General features: G+C 34.4%; 1 protein-coding gene and 1 long non-coding RNA gene across 3 annotated transcripts in view; one reads left to right on the top strand and one right to left on the bottom strand.

Moving 5' to 3' along the window:
• The window catches only part of LOC135685749 (trafficking protein particle complex subunit 10), a 35,294-nt gene extending 10,923 nt beyond the window's left edge, over positions 1–24,371 (top strand). The window contains exons 9-33 of one of the 2 annotated variants that reach the window (XM_089112852.1): positions 622–781; positions 1,515–1,665; positions 2,517–2,851; positions 3,469–3,581; positions 4,779–4,902; positions 5,205–5,265; positions 6,697–6,752; positions 7,570–7,623; positions 8,482–8,934; positions 9,697–9,757; positions 10,356–10,417; positions 11,631–11,696; positions 12,203–12,309; positions 12,530–12,602; positions 13,315–13,419; positions 13,912–14,013; positions 14,682–14,765; positions 15,951–16,034; positions 16,761–16,832; positions 17,897–18,040; positions 18,911–18,962; positions 20,116–20,188; positions 20,611–20,699; positions 21,426–21,686; positions 22,134–24,371. In XM_089112852.1, the coding sequence (XP_088968978.1) occupies positions 622–781; positions 1,515–1,665; positions 2,517–2,851; positions 3,469–3,581; positions 4,779–4,902; positions 5,205–5,265; positions 6,697–6,752; positions 7,570–7,623; positions 8,482–8,934; positions 9,697–9,757; positions 10,356–10,417; positions 11,631–11,696; positions 12,203–12,309; positions 12,530–12,602; positions 13,315–13,419; positions 13,912–14,013; positions 14,682–14,765; positions 15,951–16,034; positions 16,761–16,832; positions 17,897–18,040; positions 18,911–18,962; positions 20,116–20,188; positions 20,611–20,699; positions 21,426–21,686; positions 22,134–22,261 (3,070 nt within the window). In that variant the 3' untranslated portion in view covers positions 22,262–24,371. The remainder of the gene's footprint in view (positions 1–621; positions 782–1,514; positions 1,666–2,516; positions 2,852–3,468; positions 3,582–4,778; positions 4,903–5,204; positions 5,266–6,696; positions 6,753–7,569; positions 7,624–8,481; positions 8,935–9,696; positions 9,758–10,355; positions 10,418–11,630; positions 11,697–12,202; positions 12,310–12,529; positions 12,603–13,314; positions 13,420–13,911; positions 14,014–14,681; positions 14,766–15,950; positions 16,035–16,760; positions 16,833–17,896; positions 18,041–18,910; positions 18,963–20,115; positions 20,189–20,610; positions 20,700–21,425; positions 21,687–22,133) is intronic. The other variant, XM_065201806.2, reaches the window with a different exon arrangement.
• LOC148958454 (uncharacterized) lies at positions 8,542–10,968 on the bottom strand. The gene is made up of 2 exons (XR_016144656.1): positions 10,009–10,968; positions 8,542–8,971 (listed from the first exon to the last, which is right to left on the bottom strand). It is a non-coding gene; the product is annotated as an uncharacterized LOC148958454 (long non-coding RNA).
• Positions 24,372–26,006: the final 1,635 nt, after the last annotated feature.

Here is a 26,006-nt window from a genome sequence, read left to right as displayed (position 1 = left end):
GTCATTTGTATCGAATTATTTTCACTTTTGGTGAAATTCACGCAATTAGACTGTACAATCTCCATTTTAAGGAAACTAGGATCTATAGAACAGGACGGTTCTAAGTTGACTTTGCACAGTCTCTGTATGAAATATATATTCATTTTAAAGTCTAATAGAAAAGCTTTTTTTGCAAGGTTTCGTGATGTCTACAAGGAGTAACTACTAGTTCAAAGAATAGCGAATGGAAAACCTCCTTGATTTTTTCGACATTCTTATAAAAAAAATTCAAATATTGCATAGGTGGGTAATCACAAAGTAGGCAACAGTTAACCGTAATGCAAATATTTGAAATCTCTAGGGCATTCTAGAACATTCCTACCGCAAAATGTGAGGAGATTTAAATAAACGCAATAATAGAATTTGGTTTTTCAAACAGTTGACGCTATATGCTTTTTTTAAATGCAATTTAAGCCCCTCGTAGCTCTACAGAATTTTGAAGCTCTTGTTTAAATGTCACTAGCTATCAAAGTTAGTAAAAGATTTTTCAATAGTAAAATTATTTTGCCTGCACATGATATTGCAATGAATTTGAGCCTACCTTGTTCGTAGATTTTTTCTAATCATTTGCTATCGTTTTAGTCAAATAGATGAAGCCTCTGACAATGTATTAGATGACCATTCCGTTTCTGAAATGGAAGATAGCACTCCTATCGTTGTAGAAGAGGAAAGAGGTAGCACGTTGGTATCAGGTCCCAAAATACTGAAAGTCGGTGAGAATATTATCAAACTGACAGCCAAGGTATTATTATTTTGATAACTGTCAATGTTATTATGGTTGAATTAACAAAAAAACATACATAGATAAGTTGATGTTGTTGTTGGCTTATCAATTCAAAAGTTGACTTATTAGTTCAAATGTTCATAGAATCATTAATAAGAAAGAAGTAAAGAAAGAAGTAGATGAAATATTTACAAGACTTGTCAATATACAATATAAAAGAGTTTAATTAAACATTTTTCAAAAAAGCTCAGGTTTGCAATCAAGATACACAATAACTTGCATGGAAAGTTTTCTCCGTACTAGTTTTAAGCTTCTTTTTCTATTAGTAAAGTTTTCTATTATTTGCATTCCTTATTGACAATTGGTTTTATTTTTCATATCTGCAGGCTTTCATATGTTTTTTAAGTTCTTTCTGTCCCGTTGTTGACAGGTTTCCCTTTGAAAATATCCACCAATATCCAAGGTATCCATAGACAGACGAATTGTATCTTTTCAATTCTATTAGGTTTCTGTTAATCATAAAAATTGTAGTTTTGTTGTAGAACTATTTGAAAGCCCATGGAATGACTATTTGAAAATCAGTGTTTCAGAATAAATCAGGATTCTGACTTCTCTCGCTAGGCAACAATGAAAACCATTGCCTAACACAAATTTTAATGAAGCAGATTGATTATTTTTAGTATCAGAAATTATACCCCCCCCCCCCCATTAACTTGCTTTTTTAGAGAATCAACGTCTTTTTGTTGTCTAGGTGGAGCGTATTGGAAAATATTATTTGCATGATCTTCGTTGCAAGATTGGAAACACTGTCTTGTGTGAAAAACTTGACCTGCCTCAAGAATCAAACTCTTTCCTAGTAGTAGCAGATCCGCCAAAGTTTAGCTGGACTTCAAACCTTCCCAGTAAGTTGGTTTAGATTTTCATAGATATCGGAACTTTACGAACATTAATTTTTCTCTCAACATTGCACTCATCAACGCTCAATTTTCATTTTCATCAAACGTTAAGAGCATTTATGTAATTTGCAATATATTTGCATAAAGGAGTGCAATATTAAGTGACAATTATTGAATTTTCACTGTCTGCGGTGATGAGAGTATGCTAATACCCTTTTTTATGATGCGGCCCATTTAGGCATTTAATTTACACGATAATCATTTCTCAACAAAGTTTTCTTTGGAGAAGCGTATCGTAGAGAGAGCTTCTACTATTATGACATGTTGCGTTTCTGCATCAAAGCACCGTTCACGTTAATGGTGTTAAATGAAATGATGAGAGCATTTACGACGCTAGAATATTTTCCGTACCTAAAAACAGTTATGTCTTCATCTGTAATCCTTGTTAGCTTAAGGGTAATGTGTCCATATGAAAGGACTGCGTATACCCAACTTGTCAAGCCATCCATCAAAATAACAGCTTGCGATTGGTCAGTTATCTTGCGATGCAAAACTGCTCCCAATGCCTCGCACTGTAGATAAACAAAACGATCGTAATGGCTGGGGTGATCACATGAAAAATCACATTTTTCAGAAAATCCCCGCAGAGTTGCTTGCTTTAGCTGGACACATTATCTTTAATATCTTCTAATTTTTTGTTGATTTGGTAGTACTTTGATGTCCTTTGAAGTATATCACAATGATCGGTTGATAGATATGGGTGCTTTTTAAGCTGTTATCTGCCAAACACAGAGAAGCAATTGCATTTGGTTAAAATTCGGTTTTTGTCAGTTAAATTGCTTTCTTCTTAACTGTAGCTGAATGCGGGGTTCTTGGAATAAAGCAGAGAATGCGTATGACAGTGACAAATGGTCTAGGATTTATTCCCAATTTATCTGCAGTGCAATTGTCGTCCTCTTCTGGACTGGAATTTATTTCTTTACATCAAAGCTCCGTAATAGTGAGGTCACGGAACCAAACCACATCTGAAACGAAATGCGCAATGAATATTGCTGTCGATAGTTCAAAGCCCAGTGAAGCTGTCATAAATTTGCCAGAATGCAGACCATTCGAGGACATTGATTTGTACTTTGATGTTACAACGTTGAAACCAAGTGAAGACTTGAACGACGGTTACACGGAAAAACATAAGGTACTCGAGTTTGTAAACGATGATATCCTTTCCCTAAGATGGTTGTTAGTGTATACGGTCATTGGTCTAGGCCTTTACTAAGAAGTATATATATTATAGGAAACGAAACATAGTTTTGATTGTTGCAATTTTCCTGCAAGTTAGCTGCAATGTACTAGCAACTTTTTTTTCCATTTATGAAGAAATCAAACATTGGAAAGAATGAAATTCTAAGCGAAACAGAGTTTGGGCAGTTGTATCTCTACAAAGCAGCTGGCATGTTTTAATAGCTGTTTCCTGTCTTAAGAATAATCAAACGTTTCAAAGAATGAAATTACAAACGAAACAGAGTTTGGGCAGTTGTATCTCTACAAAGCAGCTGGCATGTTTTCGTAGCTGTTCCCTGTCTTAAGAATAGTCTAACGTTTCAAAGAATGAAATTACAAACGAAACAGAGTTTTGGCAATTGTAACTCTTCATAGAAGCTGGCATGTTCTAGTAGCTAACTGTTTCCTGTTTTAAGAATAATCAAACGTTTAAAAGAATGAAATTCTAAACAAAACAACAATTCTAAACGAACGAGTTTGGGCAGCTGTGGTGGTACATAGTAGCTGGTATGTTTTTATTTTGATTTCTAGGTTGAGTTGACATGTCTTTGGCTATCAGAACTGACAAATGCAAAAGCAACTCTCGAATGCATATTTGGAAAACCATTTAATGTTGAGCAACAAAGGCTGTTCAGCAATTCAGGGTATGCGCTTGTTCAAATATAGCCTATTGAATCTGTTTTTTGACAAGAAACATTGCCTTAGATTGTAACCTCGACAGAGCGGCCACAATTTGGACCAATCTTCTTAGATGGAGTGAGATATCTTATTTTGGTGGGATGGCTCGCAAGCTTTGGAGAGATCCGGTCTTAAAAATCCTACGCATATAGGCATGAAATAAACGCGATTCAGTAAGCCAGTTCGTCAACGTGAGATGAAAAATGCGCATTGCATTTGTGCAAGTTATATTTGTAGAGAAAAGCATACACTCGTTTTGGATTTGAGGCTATCGCACTCTAGTGGGACGAAGACGCTTTCTATGAACCAAGTCTTGACCTTTGCAGGCTATCCAACTGGGGTTGAATATTTCACCACATATGAACTGGCCCTTACTTTTTTTCTCTTGATTTTGAGTTTACAAGGCCTTGCTTGCATTTTAAAATTGCTGTTGGGGATTGCTATTGCGAATGTTATTGCGAAGGGCATATCCTCTAATGAAAGCTTCTCAATATCGTTTAAGAATCCAATCAAATGTAGTTGAAAAAATGCAATTTTTATGACCATTGAATGGTGGAAATGTTTGTTATTATTGATAAATTGACTACAATTGTGGTTGAATGATTATGGTACCGTGATCATCACACATTGGTTACGTCACAAAATATTGGAGACCCAAGCTCTTTTACATCACAAAAATCTACCTAGTATACAAAAAGCCAATTGTCACACGTTTCGTGCAAAGGGATTTTGTTCAAAATAGTTCTGAAAGGCACTATGTCCCGACACATTTCGCTGGCCATCTAAATTTCCTATTGGTTGGACTCCACAATAGACCTATTGTTAAGTATCCAATCGACTAATGTTTATGCTGCAGCGTTTATTGTTAAAGACTCATTGCTAACAATGAGCCTTTGCGAGTCAAATTGTCCAGGCGACAATCCAAACAATGGCAGTAAACTTCTACGGATTAACCATAATTGATTTCAGACTTTCTGAAAATGCATTTTGGGATGCTTGCGTAGCGCAATGGCTCATTGTTAGCAATGAGTCTTTAACTCTTCACTGTTGACTAGCGGGATATAAATCCTTTAAAAAACACACAAGTGATATTCATGCAAAAATTTTAGCCTGTGTTTTAGCTGCTTGTTGAAATTCTCTAAAAGCTTATAATTTATGCATAGGAATTACATTTGCACAAGGCTAAAGAACCCGAATGCTTTCCCCATCGACATCTTTGACCCAACATTGCAAGGACCAAACTCCAAGAACATTTCCTTCAGGTGCACTACGCAACAGAAACAAATGGTGTGTATTCACTCTTTGTTTTCAGGCTTGCCAAACACGTCTGTTGTCGTTTTCATCTGTATCAGCTATTTTGCTATTTACTTTATAATTTTTAATCCAGTTATAATGATTAAAAGCAAAATTCTAATCAATCTTTTAATTAATTTCGATATTCCTTTATTCCTTCTGTGTTTCATATTTAGGAGGTTTGGTTTACGTCCAGTGAGAGTACGTGGTTCAAACTGCACATTTACTATGCTCATATTTGGCGGGGAATCACCGTGGAAACTCACTCTAATCGTATTTTCCTCTATATCATCTAGGAAATCCCTGCTAAAGGTGATCTGAGCATAATTTGGAGTATTGTTGACACGAATGACGGAAGTACAAATTTTTTTTGTTTTATATCAATTTCACGTTTAGATTCTCACATGATAAACAATATAACGATTCTGCACACATGCACTATGTGCCGACAAATATTGTCAGTCTCCTGATTTCCCATTGGTTTGATTATACAAAAGCTATTGTTAATTTGTCCAATCAGCAACACAAGATTAATTCTCACTGACTTTTTTATTATAATCAGCACACCACAGGGCCTTTTGTTGACATGAACCATTGACTGATGGTACGTTGTGCCTTCATTTTTTTGAAAATTTTTGTTTGAAAGGTCTATTATAGATGTACTCTTCTGAAAATTGATGTCAAGTCGGACATGGGCACTTATTAGACTTTTTACATGGGCGCTTAAAATAATATTTGTGTATATTCAAGTAAGCAATGAATTAAACTATTAATCATGTAATTTATTTGATTTTGATCGACAAATTTTAATTTGCTGAACGCGAGATAAACTTGTCTAGTATCATACTGAACATACTGCCTAGTCAAAATATATCTTTTCTTGAATATCTTAGTATTTTATTGGAAAGCATATTAACGGATAATGTCGCCTTTCAGTAAATTTTTATCAAAAAAACAATGACTAGTGATGTTTTGAATGTTTGCTTATAGCATTTCAGTATTATTAAACTAAAATATACTTTCGTTTAAATGAATGCCAGCACTTAGAATATGAAGATGGCTTTGAAAAAGCAAGCATTTTGCAACACTCTAAAAGCCTTTTCAACTGTCACTTGTTTAAATGGTGTCTCTAGACAATTGCCATCAGAAAATATCATTTAGATAACCCAGGCTGGGTTATCAATAATGACAACTTGTTTCGGATAATTGGCAGAGCCGAGTCGTCTTTTCATCTAGCAGTTTTGGAATCGATCTACGTACAAAGAAAAAGCTACTATTTTGTAGACAGAAGGAGTTCGTTTTCTCTCTCGGACTCCAGTGGTAAATTCTCTTTAAGCACGCGGTACTGATTTGACAACTATACCGGTCATGTGCTCGCGTTATTCTGATTCACAACTGGGTATATATTTTACATCTTATGCTCACGGACCCTTATTCTGACGTTTTTACTCTGAGAAAAGTCAGCCGAAAGACTTTTAGTATGTTGTATATAAACGTTTCCTTTTTTAATGCCATTTTCAAATTTTTTACCGCAAAACTTTTTCAACCTGGATCGTTTGTTTTGTTCTGAGATCTCACTCGATATGATGTTTTTTATGGTCTTTTCAACCATATGAAGTCCTTACGCCACCTGTACTTATCAATTTATGCTTTTTTTTATGTTTGGTTTTTTTCCCTTAGCTATTTTGAATGGTTGATCTATAATTACAACTATAATTACTATGATATCTACTCTATGATATCACCAATGTAATTTCTATATTCATCTTTTTGTATTCATTCTTTTAGAGTATGAGCCATGTCCAAAATTGAAATGTCGACTGAATGCGAAATTCAAAACCAAGGTTTGTTTGCAGTATGATTGAAAAATCTTATCATCGTATGTCTCATTCGGGCATTAAATGTATGCAGGGAAGTCTTTGAGTATTGACTGATCCATTTTTTATTCGTTATCCAATCTTTTTTTGGAATGAAATTCATTTTACCTTTCGTTTAGCATATCATGTAATCATGCTAGTTGTATAATTTTTCTCCTCCTCCCTTAACATTATTTTTCTACGGGGACAGAAACCTTGTTGTCTTGAAAGGAATGCTCTATCAGAACACAGCAACAAAACTTCAAATGAAAATTTACCCTTTTTTAGAAAAGGTACTAAAGTATCAACAAGGCCCGCAACAAATCAAACAAATCTTCATATGTCCCATAATGGTTGAGAATATATGTTTTGTCGGAGTAAATCAGCATCCATCAGCTTTAATTCGACTGGGTCCACCCCTTTGAATATAAGAACATATTTTAGGCGACAAAAAGTAGACAGTGCACTGTTTCAGGGAATGAAATGCTTTTTAAGGAGACTAATGTAAGTATTATCATGAAGTTGCATGCATGGATTAATGTAGATGCTTGGCAAGCAAAATCAGTCGCAATATCTTAAAAAATACTGAATTTGAAAGTCCATGTGTTATTAGATATCGAAAAATGTTGAAAGTAATCGTTAGGCCGCTTTGATCACTTGATGACCCATTTTCTAACTTAAAAAGTTGAGTTTTATATTACCAATGAACTATCTTCACTATATAGAGAGAAATCAGGAGCAAACTAGTAATGTTGTAGGATAATCCTCATTTTCCTTTCGTTTATCTCTGAATGTTTTACGTTAGGATCAAGATGAAACGGGAAATTTCAGTGAGTGCTTTGACATCGCATATTCAAAAGTAAGTGACATGCAAAGTTTAATTTATTCAGTAACAAATGTATGAAGAAGATTTGTTGACAAACTTGACCTCACCTACAAAATCTTTTACTGCCTGTGCACCGTTCAACATGGTTTCACGGTATATAATACACAAGTGAAATTATAGGGATTTCTTATTACGGGGTACGTATTAAGTTGTGGTGTTTCAGTTTTAATGGTCAGCACCAGAACTAAATTTTCTATCACCGTAAAAAAACTTGATGCCCTGAAGAGGGAGTTTAGACTTAATGCATCTAACTAACTGTCTTGAATACTTGGACATGGAACTGATTGTGACTTGGAGAGTTTCTTATCAACTAATGCTTGAAGCTTCTTCGTATAAGCACCGCCTTCCAAGAATATTTATCGATACCCCCCCCCCCCCTTCCGATTAGTGCAATTCATTCGTTGATAAATCCAGCAAGTCTTTAATTTTTGATAATGAAACATTCGATGTTGGGATGTTTAATGAATGAAACAGGAAATAGGTGCCTTATCATCGAAAAGAGACATTGCCACCCCATCTTTTCAAGAAGGATTTTCGAGGCTATTTCTTAAAGGCTCTTGTGCAACCGACATGAGAAATTGATTGTGTTTTGTATTTTAATGCAGTACGATATTAGGCCGCTTTTGAAAATATAGCCGCAATGCATGCCGGTTGCGCAAGATCCTCTAAGGTTGACGTTAATCGGTACTTTGTTTGTTCATCTTAGGGCTCTTTTTCCTTATACGATTCTTGTAAAGAATTGAGTGTATGTCCAAAGGCATCAGATATTCTAATGTTTTCTTTTCGATTTATAATGAAGCATTTGTTGACGATCAGTTCTCTCTCTTATAGCCACTTTTTGGAGTGACTACATGCATAAAAGCTGGAGAGAATGGATTTTTGGTCCAGGGCATGTCATATACAATGGAAGTAATAATAGCAAATATGAATAAATTGCCACGAAGCTACTTGAATGGAAAACTATTTTACAAACTTGTTAAAAGCGAGCAATGGGAATTTGATGATGATGAATGCAGAAAATCAGAAATACAAGATGAGTACTGTCATTTCAGTTTTACAACATCGGTGACTCCTTGTCAAAGTGGGCAGCTACGTCATCCCGAGGTTTCTTTGTCTAAAAAATTAGACGATTCAATGCAGATGAGAAAGTTCCGTAGTCGATCCAGCTTGAAGAGCATGAGTCTTTCGTCAAGTAGAAGAACGTCAGCGATACTTTCTGATGGAATGGATATGCCTTTTTCCTTTGGTGAAATTGTCCACACAGAGTGCGCCAAGGTTTTAAAGGTATGTCTCTTAAGCTACACTTGAGTGAGGAAAATGCCTAGAATGACAATGCGCTTTAGCAGAATATGTCTTTGTGCGGCAGCTCTTGGAGAAATGAAAATTCGTGGTAAGAAATGAAAATTTCAAACATATTAGATAATTTGTTTAATTTAAAGATTTAAAATGAATACAATTTACCATTTATCGGTATTTTGGCAGATCCTTAGCAGATCCATTTCCTTTTTCTATTTACATAAAAAAGTTGTAAAGGAACAAATACAAATTGCATTTATGTTATAAAAATATTAACCGAGGCATAATATTCTTAAAAATGAAATTGCAATTAGCACAATTCAGCACTATGATAAAGCCTAAGCGACAAATAATTATCTTAAAAGTATATATCTTTAAAACTCCCAAATTTCTTATAAAATTTTCACATTCTGTAATTAAAAACTTTATTCAAACTTGACTTTTTCTGTGCCTTGATTCTCTTCTTCTTCGTTCAAACGGAGACAACTAATAAGCGTTTTTAAGTTCACATTTTCTCCATGCCAATCACGTAAAACAGAAATCCTTCCAAAACGAAGTTCTCACAATATTACAAAAAGAAACGATATAACAATCCGTACATTGGGTAAATTAAGAGTTTGGGAATATGTTTTGTCTTAAACCAAATCGGTCAGCTTTGAGATTTCATTAATTTAAAAATCAGCTTATCTGCTTTAAGATGCAAAAACTTTCGTTTCCGTAATTTGATTATTCCTAACACGTATTTTTAAGGTCATATGTAACAGCAAAGAGGCTCCAAATCCTGAGAATCTTATCAACCAATATGTGAATGGTGAGTTTAATTTATGCAAATTTATTACATGCACATGCATATTCATCATAACATTGCCAATTTTTTTTCGTGATACTAGTGGAAAACTCTGACAAAGTCATTTATACAGCTTTTAAACCTTCTTAAAGACTGGTATTTTTTCTTGAGAACTGGCAGCAACTATTAAGCTTAAATATGATAAAATACTATTGTTATATTCTAGAAGATTGCGAACTAATATTTCATAAAGCTCAGAATTTAGTAAATCATACTTCCATTTTCCCTCTTCATCAACGTATGACATATTTTCACGTTGCATTGCCGTTTATGTTGCAAGTTAAAGTTCAAGTTGCCTTGTCTCTTCAATTCCAATAACAATTGCCTCTTTATTTCCAATTACGTTGCCTTCTGCGTTGCTCGTTGCGTTGCCGCTTAAGTTCTTTTCACGCTGCTTTGGTAAATAGTTTCAAAGTACTTTTGTTAATCCAGATTTGCTTCTTTGATAAATTGAACAACACAGTTGCATCTTCAAATTTAAGATTTAAATTCATATTTCTGTTTTTTGTACTTGGTATCTTGTCAGCTTCTATTTATGCTTGCCCTTGATTGTTTCCCGTAGATGAAGGAGTAATCGACGCCGTTGTTTTGGAAACGATTTCTTCGACAGAAAGACAGAGACAGGCAAGTTTTCTCTTATCGAAGAAGATATTGATGAAACTTGTTATTTGCTCACACTAAATTCGACCATGTTCATTAGAGGGCAGTGGATAGATTGAGTATTCTATGCGTTATGGAAACAAATCTACTGGCCAGCTATAAGCGATTTCACAGTTTTTGCCGCCATTATGAATTGGCAAAAATGGCGGACACGCAGCAAACGAGCAAATTACCGCAGAATTTCTAGTCAATTTTGTAGCTAGAATTGCTGATAAAATTAGGCAGTAATCAGCTAAATAAGAATTTAAATGTTCCTTTTTTACAATTAGCAACTCACAAACAGCGTTCCTTGTTGTTTTCCTTGTGATTTCACTGCTGACTTTGACCAGGCTGAAATCAGTCCCCTTTGACCTCTCGTACAAAAACTTCCGCTTTTTGATTCAAACCTTGGTGAAACTCGTTATTTCTAGCCTGTGTACAACCATCTTGAGTTGAACTCTCTTCAGAAATACATTTGACGTCAATAAAACCTGTACGAGACATCAAAACATCGTGACCAATTCTATGATCGTGACGCATGTAATGTAATGGAGGATTCCCCTGTATGGCATCCTAGCAGATATGCCTCTCATGCCATACAGGGGAATCCTCCGTCAATAACATGCGTCACGATCATAGAAGGGATCACGATGTTTTGATGTCTTTTACAGGTTTTATTGACGTCAAATGAATTTCTGAAGAGAGTCCAACTCAAGATGGTTGTAAACAGGCTAGAAATAACGAGTTTCCCTAAGGTTTGAATCGAAAAGCGGAAGTTTTTGTACGAGAGGTAAAAGGGGACTGATTTCAGCCTGGTCAAAGTCAGCAGTGAAATCAAAAGGAAAACAACAAGGAACGCTGTTTGTGAGTTGCTTATTGTAAAAAAGGAACATTTAAATTCTAATTTAGCTGATTTCTTCCTAATTTTATCAGCAACTCTAGCTACAAAATCGACTGGAAATTTTGCGGTAGTTTGCTCGTTTGCTGCGTGTCCGCCATTTTTGCCAATTCATAATGGCGGCAAAAACTGTGAAATCGCTTATTCAGGCAGGTATCAACATGCACGAAGCCACGGTTTACCTAGAGTTTTGTTAGCCCCTGCTAGAAGGGCCTGGGAATCTGTTTGTAGGAGACTTTTTTTATGTTTATGTTTATTTGTTTTGCCCTATTTTATCAACAAAGGTATTTTATCTTTCAGAACCATATTCACGAGTTAATCAACACCGAAAGAAACTACATTTATGATCTGAAAGCTACACTGGAGGTATGGAATTTTGCTCATCTTCGTGTTTATTTCAAAATCCAAATTAAATTTGGAAAAAATTTTGCACAAGTTTTTTAAATCTTATGTTATATTCCAACAATTTAGAATTTTATTTCTTTACTTTTGTAAGAAAATATTCTTTGTGGCCTCAAAAAATTTCCAGTACTTTAACCCATTTCTTTAACACATTCTTCGAATTATTTTTTGCCTTCGCAAAGTTCTTGCAGTAATTATATTTGGAAAGGTTTTGAACAAGTTTTCAAATATTTTCGAAAAACAAAAAAAGAATTTTTTGATAAAAATGAACTTCCAAATTCTTATTCTTGGCTATTTCATCCAAAATTTTTCCCACTAGGATTGGCATATCAGTGTCGATTAGTGTTTCACACCTGTATCCCTTATAATTTACCTATTTGCTACAAGCATTCAAAGATCAAGCACATGCTCCATATTTCTAATTAGTCTTCATCTATCTCTTAGTTAAAGTGCAATTATTTTTGCCACAGGTTTTCTACAAACCTATGGCAGATGCTGGTATTCTATCAGAAGATGAATTGAGGACAGTTTTCATAAACTTAAAGGAAGTTGTTTTCTGTAATATGAAGCTATTAGAGTGAGTACTTTTCTGTCCATTTTACATTTAGCAAAGATTTTAAGATTGTGTTAGATTGTGTTGAAACAGATTGCAGTGTGACGCAAAAGGACGTATTTTGTCTTGAGACGAGAGGAATGCGTTCAAAAACATTAAATTTGTTTCACAAACATTTTCTTACTTAATACCAGCAAAGAATTGAAGATTATGATCTAAACTCGAATAAATTAAATTTTCGAAGGGCGTTGATGAAGCGAAAAGAAATGTCGACGGACAATGTAGTTGAAGTAATTGGCGATATTCTAATTGAGCAGGTATGTCATTATACTCTGAAACTTTGCTATAGCAGAAATTTTTTTTGGGACCAGATCTATTGTCGCTAGTGGGGAGGCGAACATTGTCTGTAGGTTGCCTCTACATTACTTAAGGACAAAACTATTTGTTCATTATTGACTGTTTTAGTATGTTTCCTAGAGGTTGCTTCTTGATGTCCATCTTAGTTGTTTTTTATTTGCAATTGTTAATTATGAGAAGAATCATTTATAGGAATTTTCCTTTATGGGCTGGTGTTCATAAATTGAAAATATCCATTTGTCGGCTTGACCTTTGCTAATAGTTGTGAATCTCATGAATTAAGTTTCTTAAAAACGAGAAGGCTTTTTCTATTCCTGGAAACAATTTTTGAAGAAATAGTTTCTTCGGATTGAGGCTCCCTTTTTCGATGCTTTCTCTTTTACAAAAAGAAAAGATGAATAGCCAACTCTTTATCGCAATTTATAATTTTCATCTCTTTTAACTCTGTTACTATTAACTGCTTCTATTATCCTAGAGTTTCTTTCTTTCATTGGTTTTGTTTGATTTTTCATTCCCCCTTTCTATCTCCCCTTGTGTTTTTCAGAGAGACAAATCACATAGCTTTTCTCACCCTCTCTTCCTCGCTTCTCATCTCTTTATCCTTTCCCGTCTCTTTCTCGTTTCCCGTCGCTTTTTGAGCCCTGGCCTAACGTTATTTGCATTCTTATCTAGATCCCTAGATTCACACCGTATTTAGAGTTTTGCAGCTGCCAGATGAAATCATGTAAATTTGTACAAAGAAAAAGCAAAACTGTGGAGTTTGATGAATTTGAAAGGGTAAATCGTCTTCATAATTTCTTTTCTCAATCTAATAAACAGTTATGGGTGATGCTGAATAATGTAAATAATGAGTTGTAAATTTAAAATAGTTAGTGTTAATCATAGTATTAAACTAGCTTGTGTCTCCAGTTAGTCCAGAAATTAAATCAAAATGAAGTAGCTTGCAAAATGCTAGTGAAATTCTTGAAGAACTGCCGATGATTGTTCCCCTCATAGTCAAATTACTTCTTTACCCCTTATAGCTTTTTTCAACTAATGTCGACGTTTTTGTTAATTGAGCTTTGCAAAAGTAAGACATGTACGCACAGCCATAAGCAAGTTTTTATTTGGTCATCCATTCTTAATGATAGAAGAAAGTAGTTGTCTAGGAGAAAAGATTACTAAAAATGGCAAAATATTAAGTTTTTTTACAGGAATTTTTGCAAAACTATTTTACTTTACGAAACCATTCATCAACAAACCCATATGTTAATGTATTTTATAAATTAGAAATGCACCGTGGACAAAAGATTGCGACAAAAACTCCCACTGAACAGCTATCTTGCAAAACCAATGCAAAGGATTACAAAATATCCCTTGATTATAAAGCAGGTGGGTTGTTATCATTATCTAACGAAGCTTTTATCTTATGTTAGATTTGATACTTTATTGAAGCACCTTGTCAATTCTATTTGCTTTTGATGTTACATTCGATGTTACATCCTGGTGACAGATTTCGATATTTGGTATAACTATACTTGTTGAAGTTGATGCACTTGCAGTGATATACAGAAAGGCTTAATGAAAGAGAAGTAATTTAGGTTTTATCTTTGTGCGAGAAGAGAATGATACTAATGCAGGTACTATATTAATTGCCAGAAATTTACACGAATATTAAGAAGTACCGCGTGCCTATTCGGTCGATCTACATACAAATGAAAAAGCTGCTATTGTGTAGACAAAAGAGGTTCGTTTTCTCTCTTGGACTTCAGTGGTGATTTTCCTATATACACGCCGTACAGTGTTGACATTTATACCGATGATTCGCAACCGGGTATATGGGTATATCTATTATATTCTTTTGGACCCTTATGACGTTTTATACTCTAAGGAGCGTCAGACGAAAAATCTTTTAAATTTTTCCTTTTTTCAAGCCATTTTCATTTTTGTAACTGCAAAAAACTTTCTCACATATTATGCTTATCCAGTTGTTAAATCCAAGTAAAACCATGTTGATACTGTTTTTGTGTTATTTTCAAATGTGTTTACTTCGATTTCAGATAATAAAATACACACCAGAAGACCACATTGATCGTGGGAACCTTGAGCAAGCCTTGAGTAAGAGTGAAGAGCTTTGTTCAAAGGTTTGTATTAATTCTATACTCAATAACAAATATTTTTCAAGAAGTAGTCCAAATGCTTTTTTTTCTTGCCTCAACAAAATCATATTGTCTTCCTGGTGTGCCCTCTCTTTGTCCTTCGATTCTATTTTTGCTTATTTTTTGTTTATTTCTACAATTGTTGATAAAACATTTCTCTTTCACAAATGTTTTTAAAACGATACTTGGTAGATTGAATACATAGGGTACTTGGCCAAATAGCCACAATGTTTTAGCGAGTTTTTTGAATATTTTGTTTCCTTTTTGTTTGTAAACCTGGAATTTTTATGTTAATGGTTTCTTATATTTCTAAATTTTTATCAATTCTGTTGCATATCAAATTTGAATACGAAGTCATAAAATAATTTACTTTAAATGAGATTCATAAAAATATTGATGCGTTACAAATATTAAGAGAGATGTGGGCATGTCTGTCATTATTCTTCTTATAGATATTTTATTTGTCATTATCGCGAAATCTTGAAGTGACTGGCCTGAGCTAAAAGTCCAATGCAATTAATAATGGACAGTTCACATCTATTCAGTTACACTGTGGTCATTATTGATAATTGATCAAAGGGCAGCCTGTCTTCACTTTTCTATTTCTTCTGCAGTTCTCTTTATTCTTTTTCTTATTCTTTTTCCCTCTCCATCTCCCTCCCAAATAGCCCTGTAGAGGAGAGTGGGCAGCCTGCATGAAACACCGCAATATTATGTGACAATGATCAAATTGATTTTCGTCACGCTTTGAATTTTTAATAGTATTCACTTTAAAAAAAACCATAAAAAATCTTCTCCAAAACACTTTTCAAGTTGTTTGAGATGGATGAATGGATAATTTTGTTTTACTCCCTTTAGCATATGCCCTCAGTCTCGTTTGAAGCTACTTACAGCAACGTTTATTAACAGTCTATAAATAGCAGTGCAATACAATACACTACACTCCAATCTAATACAGCACAATACAATACTACATACAAGCAATGCAATACTATACAATAAAATAAAATACAATGCAATACTATATTATGCATAACAATACAATAATTATTTTCTCCCAGTTTTTTCTATTCCAGTCTATATAATTAATTTTCATCGTCTTAGCCAATTTTATTTTTTTATTCAAATTGAAAACATATCAATTTTTCAATTTAAGTATGTTCGTCTAAGGTAAACGAAAACAACAGATTGATTGAGAGTCTGAGTATGTTGAACTGGCTTCAAGTTCATGTGGATTTGCAAGGTCTTGGAGAGGTTTGTTCGATTATTCTCAGTCATTTTCAAATTATGCAAAGAATTTTCAGATTTCATGATTTCATTCCGATGACGCTGAACAAAAATGATAGTTATGAAGGGCGCCATTTTGCTGACGCCTCCCCGGCGAAAAATGCCGCCACTGCATTCCACACTATCGCCTATTTTGATCGCCTATGTTTTCTTCTCCACGTGCAAATGTTGAGAGCGTTTTAACACCCTGTTTAGTGATGTTGAGTGGTGTTGAGCGGTGTTCAGCGATGTTGAGAGGAGTGTGAACAGTTGCAAAAATGTTCAGCGGGTCGACTCAACATTTCAATTGTTAAAGGTGCTGTTGAGAGATGTTGAGAGCGTTTTAGCATCCCATACAACAATGTTCAGTCAGCGCAAGCGCACTAGACTTGGATATTGCGCGCCAAAGAGAGGCTTCAGCGCGTCAAGATCTCAGATCAGACACCCGTTTTAACATCCCAATTCAACATCATTAAATATCACTAAACATCACTGTACAAATGTTGAGCGGTGTTCAGTGAAATGTCAAGAGCGTTTTAACGGGGCTTAACTTGTCTTACATAACTGGATCATTTTCAATCGAATCTCTGAACGTCACTCTTAATGCTTTCACCAGTACTTTGGTTGGCTTTATGACATCAAGCACTGTGCAGTAGATTGGACAAAACAATAATCTATAGTTTTTCTTGAAATTATTTTATTTCATTTTTTTAGACTTTGGTGTTCAATTCAGAGACAAAATATGTTGGTCAAAGGACTTGTTTGCACCATGTTACGCTCTATGTGGTTTGTGATTCAGTAACTGATTCGTTTAGGGTTCCATTATGTAGATTGATATAACGATGCCTCTATATAAATCCTATCTGGACATTACTTTAAGAAGTAAGAGTTGCTTCGTAAGGACTATCAAGATAAACAACATGACAATGTTAGTTGACTTAACAATATACAAGAAAATTTTGTCAACGTATTTCTTCTATACAATTAAAGTTTCAGACTAAAGATATGTCTCACATTTACAACAAGATAAAAGTATCCCACATTTTATAAATGGAATAATAAAGTTAAACTGTAAAGTGATGAAAACATATACTCCTTTTTAAAACCTTCTGTACTGCAAATTTTCCAGATTATGCCAAAATGTGTAACCATAGAATTTTAAATCAAATTGTTTCAAACACCTATCCATTATAAAATGTCGGATATTGACCTAAAGGTGAACGAAAATTTGTAACTAAGCACGAATCAAAATTGAAGTAAGAGAAAATGACACATTTGATTGGTACCTTGTTTTAACCAATCGGCGCGGTAGCAGCCAATCCATCACATTGTTTACGAATCCAAGAAGGTCTAGAAACCTTACACTGTTACTTCCAGGATACTTGAGATGTGATTGCGTCACATAAATTACTTCTTCGGAGGAAAGTCTAACTGTAACCTGTAAATTATTTTTCTTTAAGCAAGCTCAATCCTCTGTTGATTGCATCAAACGTGTCCATAAACTGGTAAAAATTCAGTACAACAATGTATCATTTCATACTTTGAGCTAACTTGCTCAGTAAAATCGATCCTTTAATTTTTTATTTAGAAAATCGAATTATTTTCCATTCATTTTGTTAACGGTTTTCATCATTTTAGGCAACTTACCGCTCAATGGATTACTTTTTGTTGTCTATCAAAATGTATGAAGATGAATGTACTGGCATAATCGTACTAAAACATGGAAAGATACGAAGAATTCTAAAGAATGCCATCAACTTTCTTAATAATAGTGCAATCTGAAATAACTGCAGTATGGAGCTTTTGGGAAACACATTTGCTTTTGATAGGTGTCTCTTTTATTCTTCTAGCATGGATGCAATGAAGAGCTCCGGGCATTTTTATTCAATGATTTTTTGCTATTGACAAGATATGATGTAGTTGGTCGCATTGATACAGATTTAACTGAAAATTCTGAGGCTGAAACTAAGCCTGATTGTTTCATTTATGATAAGGTTAGTATATGGAGCCTTTTTTATTTCTTTTAATGTTATGCTTTACAGTGACTGTAGCAATGTATAGAGAAGGAAAAAAAACTGACGAAAATTCAGTTACTCTCCATTTTTTCAACTGTCTTTACTTGAATTAAGACTGCTTTCACTATTTAGTTAGCCAATGTTCCAGCTCCAATTCCTCTCTAATATGTCAAGATCTTGGAAGCAAAATAATTTTGCAACGAATACTGACACAGAAACTTTGCTACCTAACTATAAAATTAGAGAATTGGGAGTTCAGAAACCGCTTTCTTTTGGGTTCTTGATGGTACGAAAAATTGCTCTGGTCACTATGAATTCCACCTAGCAACAGAAAGAACAGCAGACAAAATTTTTCTGTTTATAACTGGTCTATTCCTCTTTTTTAAAAGTTCTTTGCTTAAATTTCCCAGTGTCACGTTTTACGATTTTGTTTTGTTTCCTTTGCTAAGTATTGGAAAGTTTCATTAATCCGTTTGGTCAGTCATCTGCCAGTTCAATGTGCATGCATCATTCGTAGGCATTGGGGTTCCAAATTGTTTCTTTAAACTGATATCTTGAATGATTTGCTATCGTTTTTTACGAATTCTTTGCTAACAAGGGTCGGCTTCTGAGTTATGTTGCAGAAAAGTTGCAGTAATAAATCCTTGACTGCTGTTTTTGTTATAATAAACACCTCGTGTTTTGCCTTGGTATCAGATTTTCAAAAAATTCCGGTTGTCTATTAGTTTGAAAATGACGTAAAATAAAGTACAATAGTATATGATATAGAATAACAGAAGGTGCATTTTAGAAGAGTGGCTTTTATAGAATGGTCTCTTACTTGTTGTCTAAAAATATTTTAATTTTCAGCCAATATTGTTGGACAAGTCTCTTGTTGTCAAATTGCCTGTTGCTACAGAAGGTAATCACCTTTCCATTTTATGCAATGTTGTCTAGAATGACTTTTCTTAAGTGTTTGACAAGTGAAAATAGGTCATGATAAGCGAAGACTAAGATTTCATATCTTCTCATAATGATTTCCTTTAGCAAAGGAGTTTGTTTGATGTTGCGTTTGTAGATTGATCATAATGGAGAAAGTTTGCTTTTATGTAGCAACATGTATATAAATAATCACATGTAACTAAGCAAATAGAGTTTGCAAACGTGACGTCACAAAAATCCGCTTCAGAATTTACTTGAAACAACTCCATAAATTACCTTTAATTATGGAAAATCAGCTAAATATGATGACCAATGAAAGATTTGGATTTTGCTAACAGATTAGTGTTATTTGGCTTAGGTTCATAACTCTATGAACAGAGACAGAATCACAGTGATTTCATTGGGAAAGAGCCTGTGCTTATGTGACCACATCTCAGTCAATTTCTAATACATTTAATTAATTTTGCATATTATAAGGTATTTCCTTATGCTCTTTCGGGCTATGTGATCTATTTAAAATGCTAACAATAAATTTTGTGACATCGTCACTTTAGAACTTTTTTTTAACAAACTTAAAGGGCATATTTCGCATTGGCAATTGGCTGATACAAAAAAGGGTTTGGGGTGTAGTTTTACTGTTTCGTGACTTTTCATTTCTTTCTTGGTAATTTTTACTGCCGTGAAAATTCAACCTCGATCCTGTGTTTTGTACTGAAAAAAAAGATATTGTATTGTATTGTTTTAGCCAATCAGGTTCACGACACATGCCCTTTGAGCTTCACATATTTTGTTTTGCATCTTTAATTAGGCAATTATAAACCTTAATACCTAGACAGTCACTTGATACTGGTAGCAGTTAGGCAACCACGACAGAACTCCCTAAATTTATGTTATTCTTTTCGATTTTATCTTCTGCTCTGACAACTAATCTTTTTGTCTCAAAAACAGTTAAGCAACACAACATCAAGCTTTGCTTGTTACCAATCTCCAATGGCAGACATTTTTCATCACATTTTTTGCCTTTCTACATATCTGAGTCTGTGAAAGCCAGCTGAGTATTAACATGGCAATTAATTTTTTCAATGCAATGTACAATGAATTTTTTTCATACATATCTAAAATTTCATTTACAGCCGAAGACACCTTGTTTTGTCTAATAAGCAATGGTGTGACGCACGAACTACGAGCCGAAAGCAAGAATGAAAGGTATGAAAGAAGGAAAATACTTTTGTACCTAACCCTAATTTGAATAATTCTATTATATCTTTGTTTGTGCGAAAGTTTGCGCGAAAATTTATGGGGCATGTAAAGTCTGGAAAAATACCGAAAATTGCACGAGTATGTGTGGATTCAAAAATGCGGATTAGGCTAGGAACAGGAAGAAAAGCTACAAACCTTCACTTTAAATATACCATCAGGCACAAATACTGTTCCGGTAAGCAGAAAAAACCCTTTGCTTTGTGTGCATAAGACACATTTTATCTTTTTTTAGCAATCTTGGCTTGTTATACTGCTTATTGTCATATCATAGCTTTTCCAGAGTGAGGAACCTCCATATGAGTAGTTTTTTGTGCATTAGCTGTATGAGCTTTACAATCCAACTCAATTCATTATTCGTAACCTTTTAGAAATATGTTGCTAACGAAGTTGAAAGAGGCGAGAACCCTGTTCATTGAGAAGGAGCGACTCCAAGTAGCTGAGAAAGGCTCGACCAATGGTATTGAATTTAGGCCTTGTTTTTTTGTACCTGATGTTATTCTTTGGGCATCTCACCATTAATAAATAAGTTTATAAGGAAAATAAGTCATAAATGGTCTATGATGAATCTTTGAAATGGAATACTACACATATCTGCTATATCAGTTTAAGAGCAAAGTTTCTCTAAAGAATCTTATTAGAGTGAAGCACAAATCATATGCAAGTTCATCATTTTCCTTTAACGAAATGTATTGCAACAGTGCTTTAGTTTTAAAGTGAAAACCACATAATCAGTTCAATGTGAAAATGGCAAAACAAGGCATTATGAAGCAATGTATCCAAATGATTCATAACTGATACATCATGAGATCAATTGAAATATAATCGTTTGATTGTAATCCTTTGTTTATTTGAATTTGTCTGTTGAGTAACAAAGTAATTATTGTTGACGTCAAAAAGGGGTGAAGAAAGACCTTGCGCCAGAAAAAGAGCAATTAGAGAGATATTCAAGGCTTCTTTCTAGGAGAAGCAGATATTTTTCAAGCAAAACAAGAAAGTCATGTGGACTTCTGTAAACATTCTAAAATGTATTTTTTCCTGACTATCAATCATATAGCAACACGATACCACAGGGAACAACACATTACTCTTCAAGGTATTGCATTTTGCCCTGATCTCTCAATTTTGCATATCCACGTATTTGATTAAGACAACTTTGTATTTAATTTTTTTTTTCTTTTCCCAGTACCATTTACGATCATTGATGGAACGAGCAAGATTACTCTTGTCGTTGTCGAAGGCTTCTGTGTGGATGATGATACTTCAGCAAATAAATCGGACCTCTATTGTCAAGTAAGGCTAGGGCAGGAACAAAATCACAGAACTCCGGTGATGTTCAGCACATCAAACCCAAAATGGTTTTCAAAAATGGAAATTTATGTCCAAAACAAGGAAGATGATATTCTGGAATTGCAAGTCTTTAACCATAATTTCTTTTCACCTGACGGTAGGCGATTGTTTTATCACTTTGTGCCAACATTTACTTCTGCTTCACAAACTCAAATTGAAGTGAATAATAGCTAAAACGTAATGTTTTTACCTCACTAGATTTTCATGGTTGTGAGACATTATGATCTTTCAATGAAATCGATTGATTTAACAGCCATTGCGTCGGATCTGTGCAGTTACCTATTTTATAGAGGGGTAGTTTTTATATAATTTACCTCCGCAAGGCTTTCATTAATATGTTTCGGGGTATAATTACATGTCTGTTGTTTGAGTGTGCCTGTTACGGGGAAGCATTTGCCTTGTGACTCTATTGTGACCGTTTTAATTTGTTTCAGAACATTTTTCAGTGAATTGTTTTTCATTGATATTTATTAAAATGTATTACTTCGGTGGATATTAAAAGAATTGAGGTATCTGATCATTGAGAAAACCCCTTGAATTGCAGATTTCTTCGGAAGTATAGCAGTATCAGTTTCAAGTTTATTGGAAAATGGGCCTTGCACCAAAAAGTTGTTCTTCCATCAGAAAAAAGTTGGTGGTATTGTTGTGAGGGCTTCATTGAACAGTTCCTAGGGTATCTTAATGACTATTATATAAACATGTTATAAGTTTGTATATTTTGAGCAATGATAAGATATAATGATTGCTTCGAAAATGCAATTTGAAAACACGAAAAAATTAGTAGATTTGAAGGCTTTTAAAAGCATTTTATAAAGTGTTAGCAGCTTAAAAAGCATTTCAACTGTTATTAAGGGAAGATAATTTTTATGTTTCCTTTAAAATGTATTCTATAACTGATAAAATCATGCTTAGGTCCTGAGTAAATTGACTTTTTTGTATATAAAGTAGTTCAGCAGTTCAATTTAGAATGTAAAGGTCCGTTTCCTGATCAATTTGCTACATTACTCCTAGCACCATCAAATTGTGCTAGAGTGAAAATGACACGTCTCCTGCAAGGTCCAGATTTAGAATCGCAACTGAAATCACCCGTGGGAATTGAGTGCCTTTGCGTTCTACCAAGATGCAGTCTACGGATTCTGCAAACAATCTTTTGGTGGTATTATACTTGAAAATGGCTTTGAATAAAGCAAACAAAGCAAAGCCATTTACGGATTCTAGTAAAGTTTTCAGGCTTCCTAGACCAGCAGGTGGAGGACCATAGAAATAAGAATTTACCGACGAAAATATAAATGATTGGATAAAACACCCCGTATACCCTCGTCAGATAAGCTCCTTTCCGCCGTGCACACAAACAAAATAAAATGCATAGGAACATTTGTAAAGCAAATGTCTTTGACACTTATCGCACTAGTCTGCAAATTCCATCCGTGGAAATCGACCCCTCATTCACTGTCGCTCGTCTCGATCGATACATAACGAATTATAGGCAAGTTTTCTGTGTAGTTTCAGTTGGTTCATGCAGTGTTGAAGAGGGGAATAAAAATTTCAGGGTAAACAAAGTTTTTGAAATCGTCACGTCCATTCCTACACTGGGTGCAACAGCCGCGTAAAATCGCGCGTGGAAATGGCAAAGAGGGGGGAGAAGCGGAGAAGCGGAGAAGCATGTGAGAGGTCCTTTTTGAATGTTAACGTTAATAACGTCAGCATCAATGCAAACATTGCGATTATTTAGTATATGATTTTACATTTGATTTAAACAAATCTTTAATGTCATAAAAATAACAAGCTTTTAATTTATACCGTGTATTTCACTTTAATAATAATATTATCTTCGAATGTGTAACATTTTTTAGTATGTAACTCCAGGACTGCGCATAGCAGCATTAAGTATTTCGTGTCGTGTTTGTTGTGTTTAAAAACCGATTTATAATACACTCATTTTATAAAAGAGACTGTTTGCAAGAAACCAAGCCCCAAGATGACCAAAAGTTAAGAAACCATGCTACCTTCAGCCTTAAATTCTTTTCGACGATTAGGCAACTCTTTCCTGTTTAATTAATGAACATAGATAAATGGAAAGAAGAGCCCCTCGTGACTTGTAACACGCTTTTTTACAAGAACAACCCCCAGAAGAAACTTCGAGCTGAGATTTGCCCAAAAATAAGAACTACATAAGAAACAAGGCAAGCTGAAATTCAGCAAAACTCAAGAAATAAATACCAGAAAGAATTTAAAGATGAAAGAATAGCTAAGAGAGCGATAAGCAAAAGGCATTAATTACTTTATCAAGCACAAGTTATGTCCGGACACTACTATGCCCGCGGAATTTCATTTAAGAAATAAGAAAAAAGGTTAAAGACGTTAGGATGAATTCCTGCGAAAAAATAAGAAACGCCAGGCTGAATCTAGAGAAAAGCGTGTAGGTGTCTATCTCATGTTATCTGGTGTTATCTCATGTTATCCCATTTTATCTCATGTTACGTTTTTATGTTTCTAAAAGTAACTCGATAGCATTTGAGAGACTATTAGCATTGAAATAAGCAAAATGGTTAAGAACCTGAATGCTAATCCCAGGCAAAATGGGTGTACATCATAAATTTTGACGTTTTATGAAAGTAAAATTAATCAGCCAGTTAGTTAGCGTAGCTATATCAATTAATTTTTTCCCTTTCATTGCAATTTAATATATTATAAATATGTTTAGTTTATTCTATTTACAGCAATGGGAATTTAAAGATATTGTTGATTTCATAAAGGTGGTATCAATTTGGTCAATGTGTAATTGTTTTTTTTTCTGTTTGCCCATTCCACTTAGCTAGGTATTTTGTTGATTTGGCTTTTTAGGTTAGTGGGGGAGGGGGGGGGGGGGGTAATCAACCAAAGATGCATGAATTTTAGGGAAATTGACCATCTTTCAAAAGGATTTTATTAAGATATAAGCCCGTAAACCTCTCCCCCGTGTGTTTATTGTTTACCAAAAGGTACCAACTGATGGTCATCAATTTAAATTATTCCGTGTCCCAAAAACGCGGTTGGAAGACATCACAAAAAAATGCTGCAATGTAAAAAATATTCCCAGACCTATTTTGGAAAAAGTTTGGTAGGTATAACCTCATAGTTGGTTATCAAAAATATGCACTACTTTAAATCATTATGAGTTTCATGTACAAATGTTTTAAAATTTGATGTTTTAAAAAATCGGACAGGAGAAAGGGAAAATACTTTCGAGCAGATGTTGATTATTTTGCGAATAGATAATTATCATTTCCTAATGCCTGTGCTAGTATGGCGATACACAGGACTACTTTGTGTTTGACGATGATGTCCCATTCCCATCTTCAGCTACAAGTATATATATTATTAAATATAATGTTTTCTAAAATCATATTTCATTCCATTGGATTCTCATCTTCGTGTTGTCCTGTTGGTGACTATTTTTCATATTATTACTTATTGCAACATTCACAGACTCTAGCGGACAGCATATCCTGTGTTTCTTCCTTCTCGCACACTTCCTATAGATGGTTGTCATTTTGTGAGTATCGAGCGCTCAATTGATGTCAGTCGATAGCAGACCTCATTAGCCGCAAGTCACAGTGAGGCGGGTAGCTTGGCTGTGAACCCAAATGCTTTTGTAATGGAAACTTTGGTCCCGTTTTCTTGTCATTTGTGTATTAACAGAGGCTTAGCAATTGGGTAGACAGTGTAGGCAAATATGAGGTATACGTTTTGTTAGCTACTTGTTTAGGCGGAAAGTGCTGAGCTGAGAGTAGCTTTTCTATATCATAACCCAGTAGAGTTGCTTGAAGGGTGGTTTGACTCTTGTGAGTACAGAGATCTAAAAAGATAAGAGAATTAACTACAATGAACTCATCGAAACCTTCGCAGGCAAAAAAGCCAGAATGTGTTTGTAATTTATTGTTTGGGATGTCCATGGTAAGCTATTAATTGGAAAACATTTTAATTAGGTACATGTCTGTTGCAGTCTTTTAGCAATTGGTTTTTTGTTTGTTCTTGAAACTTTAATGAGTATGGTATTAATTGGAAAACATTTTAATATATATATTTATATGTTTGTAACAGTTTTAAGCATTTGGTTGTTTACTTTTTTGTTCCTTGAAATTTTTTTAGTAAGGTACTACTTGGCAAACATTTTAATTAGGTACATGCTTGTTTGGTACATGTAACAGTGTGTTTGAGCGGTACATGCTTGTTTGGTGTGTCGTTATTTTGAAACTTTGTTCGGTAGGGTGCTAATGCAATTTTTCACTTTATAATGGTTAGTTATTGAATGGTTTTTGTTCTATTTTGGTGGTTTTATGAAAGAATAAACTTTTCAGGCAGGATCGTTTAGTGAAGGGGGGGCAATAACTTGGTTTGCCTATGTACCCCGAGGTACATTTCTACTCGATGTTTT

This window comes from Rhopilema esculentum, chromosome 15, assembly GCF_057945365.1.
Source record: "Rhopilema esculentum isolate cy_ngs chromosome 15, ASM5794536v1, whole genome shotgun sequence".
Taxonomy (NCBI): domain Eukaryota; kingdom Metazoa; phylum Cnidaria; class Scyphozoa; order Rhizostomeae; family Rhizostomatidae; genus Rhopilema; species Rhopilema esculentum.
Note: the sequence above shows the minus strand (reverse complement) of the source record. Positions and strands in the feature narration are given on the sequence as shown.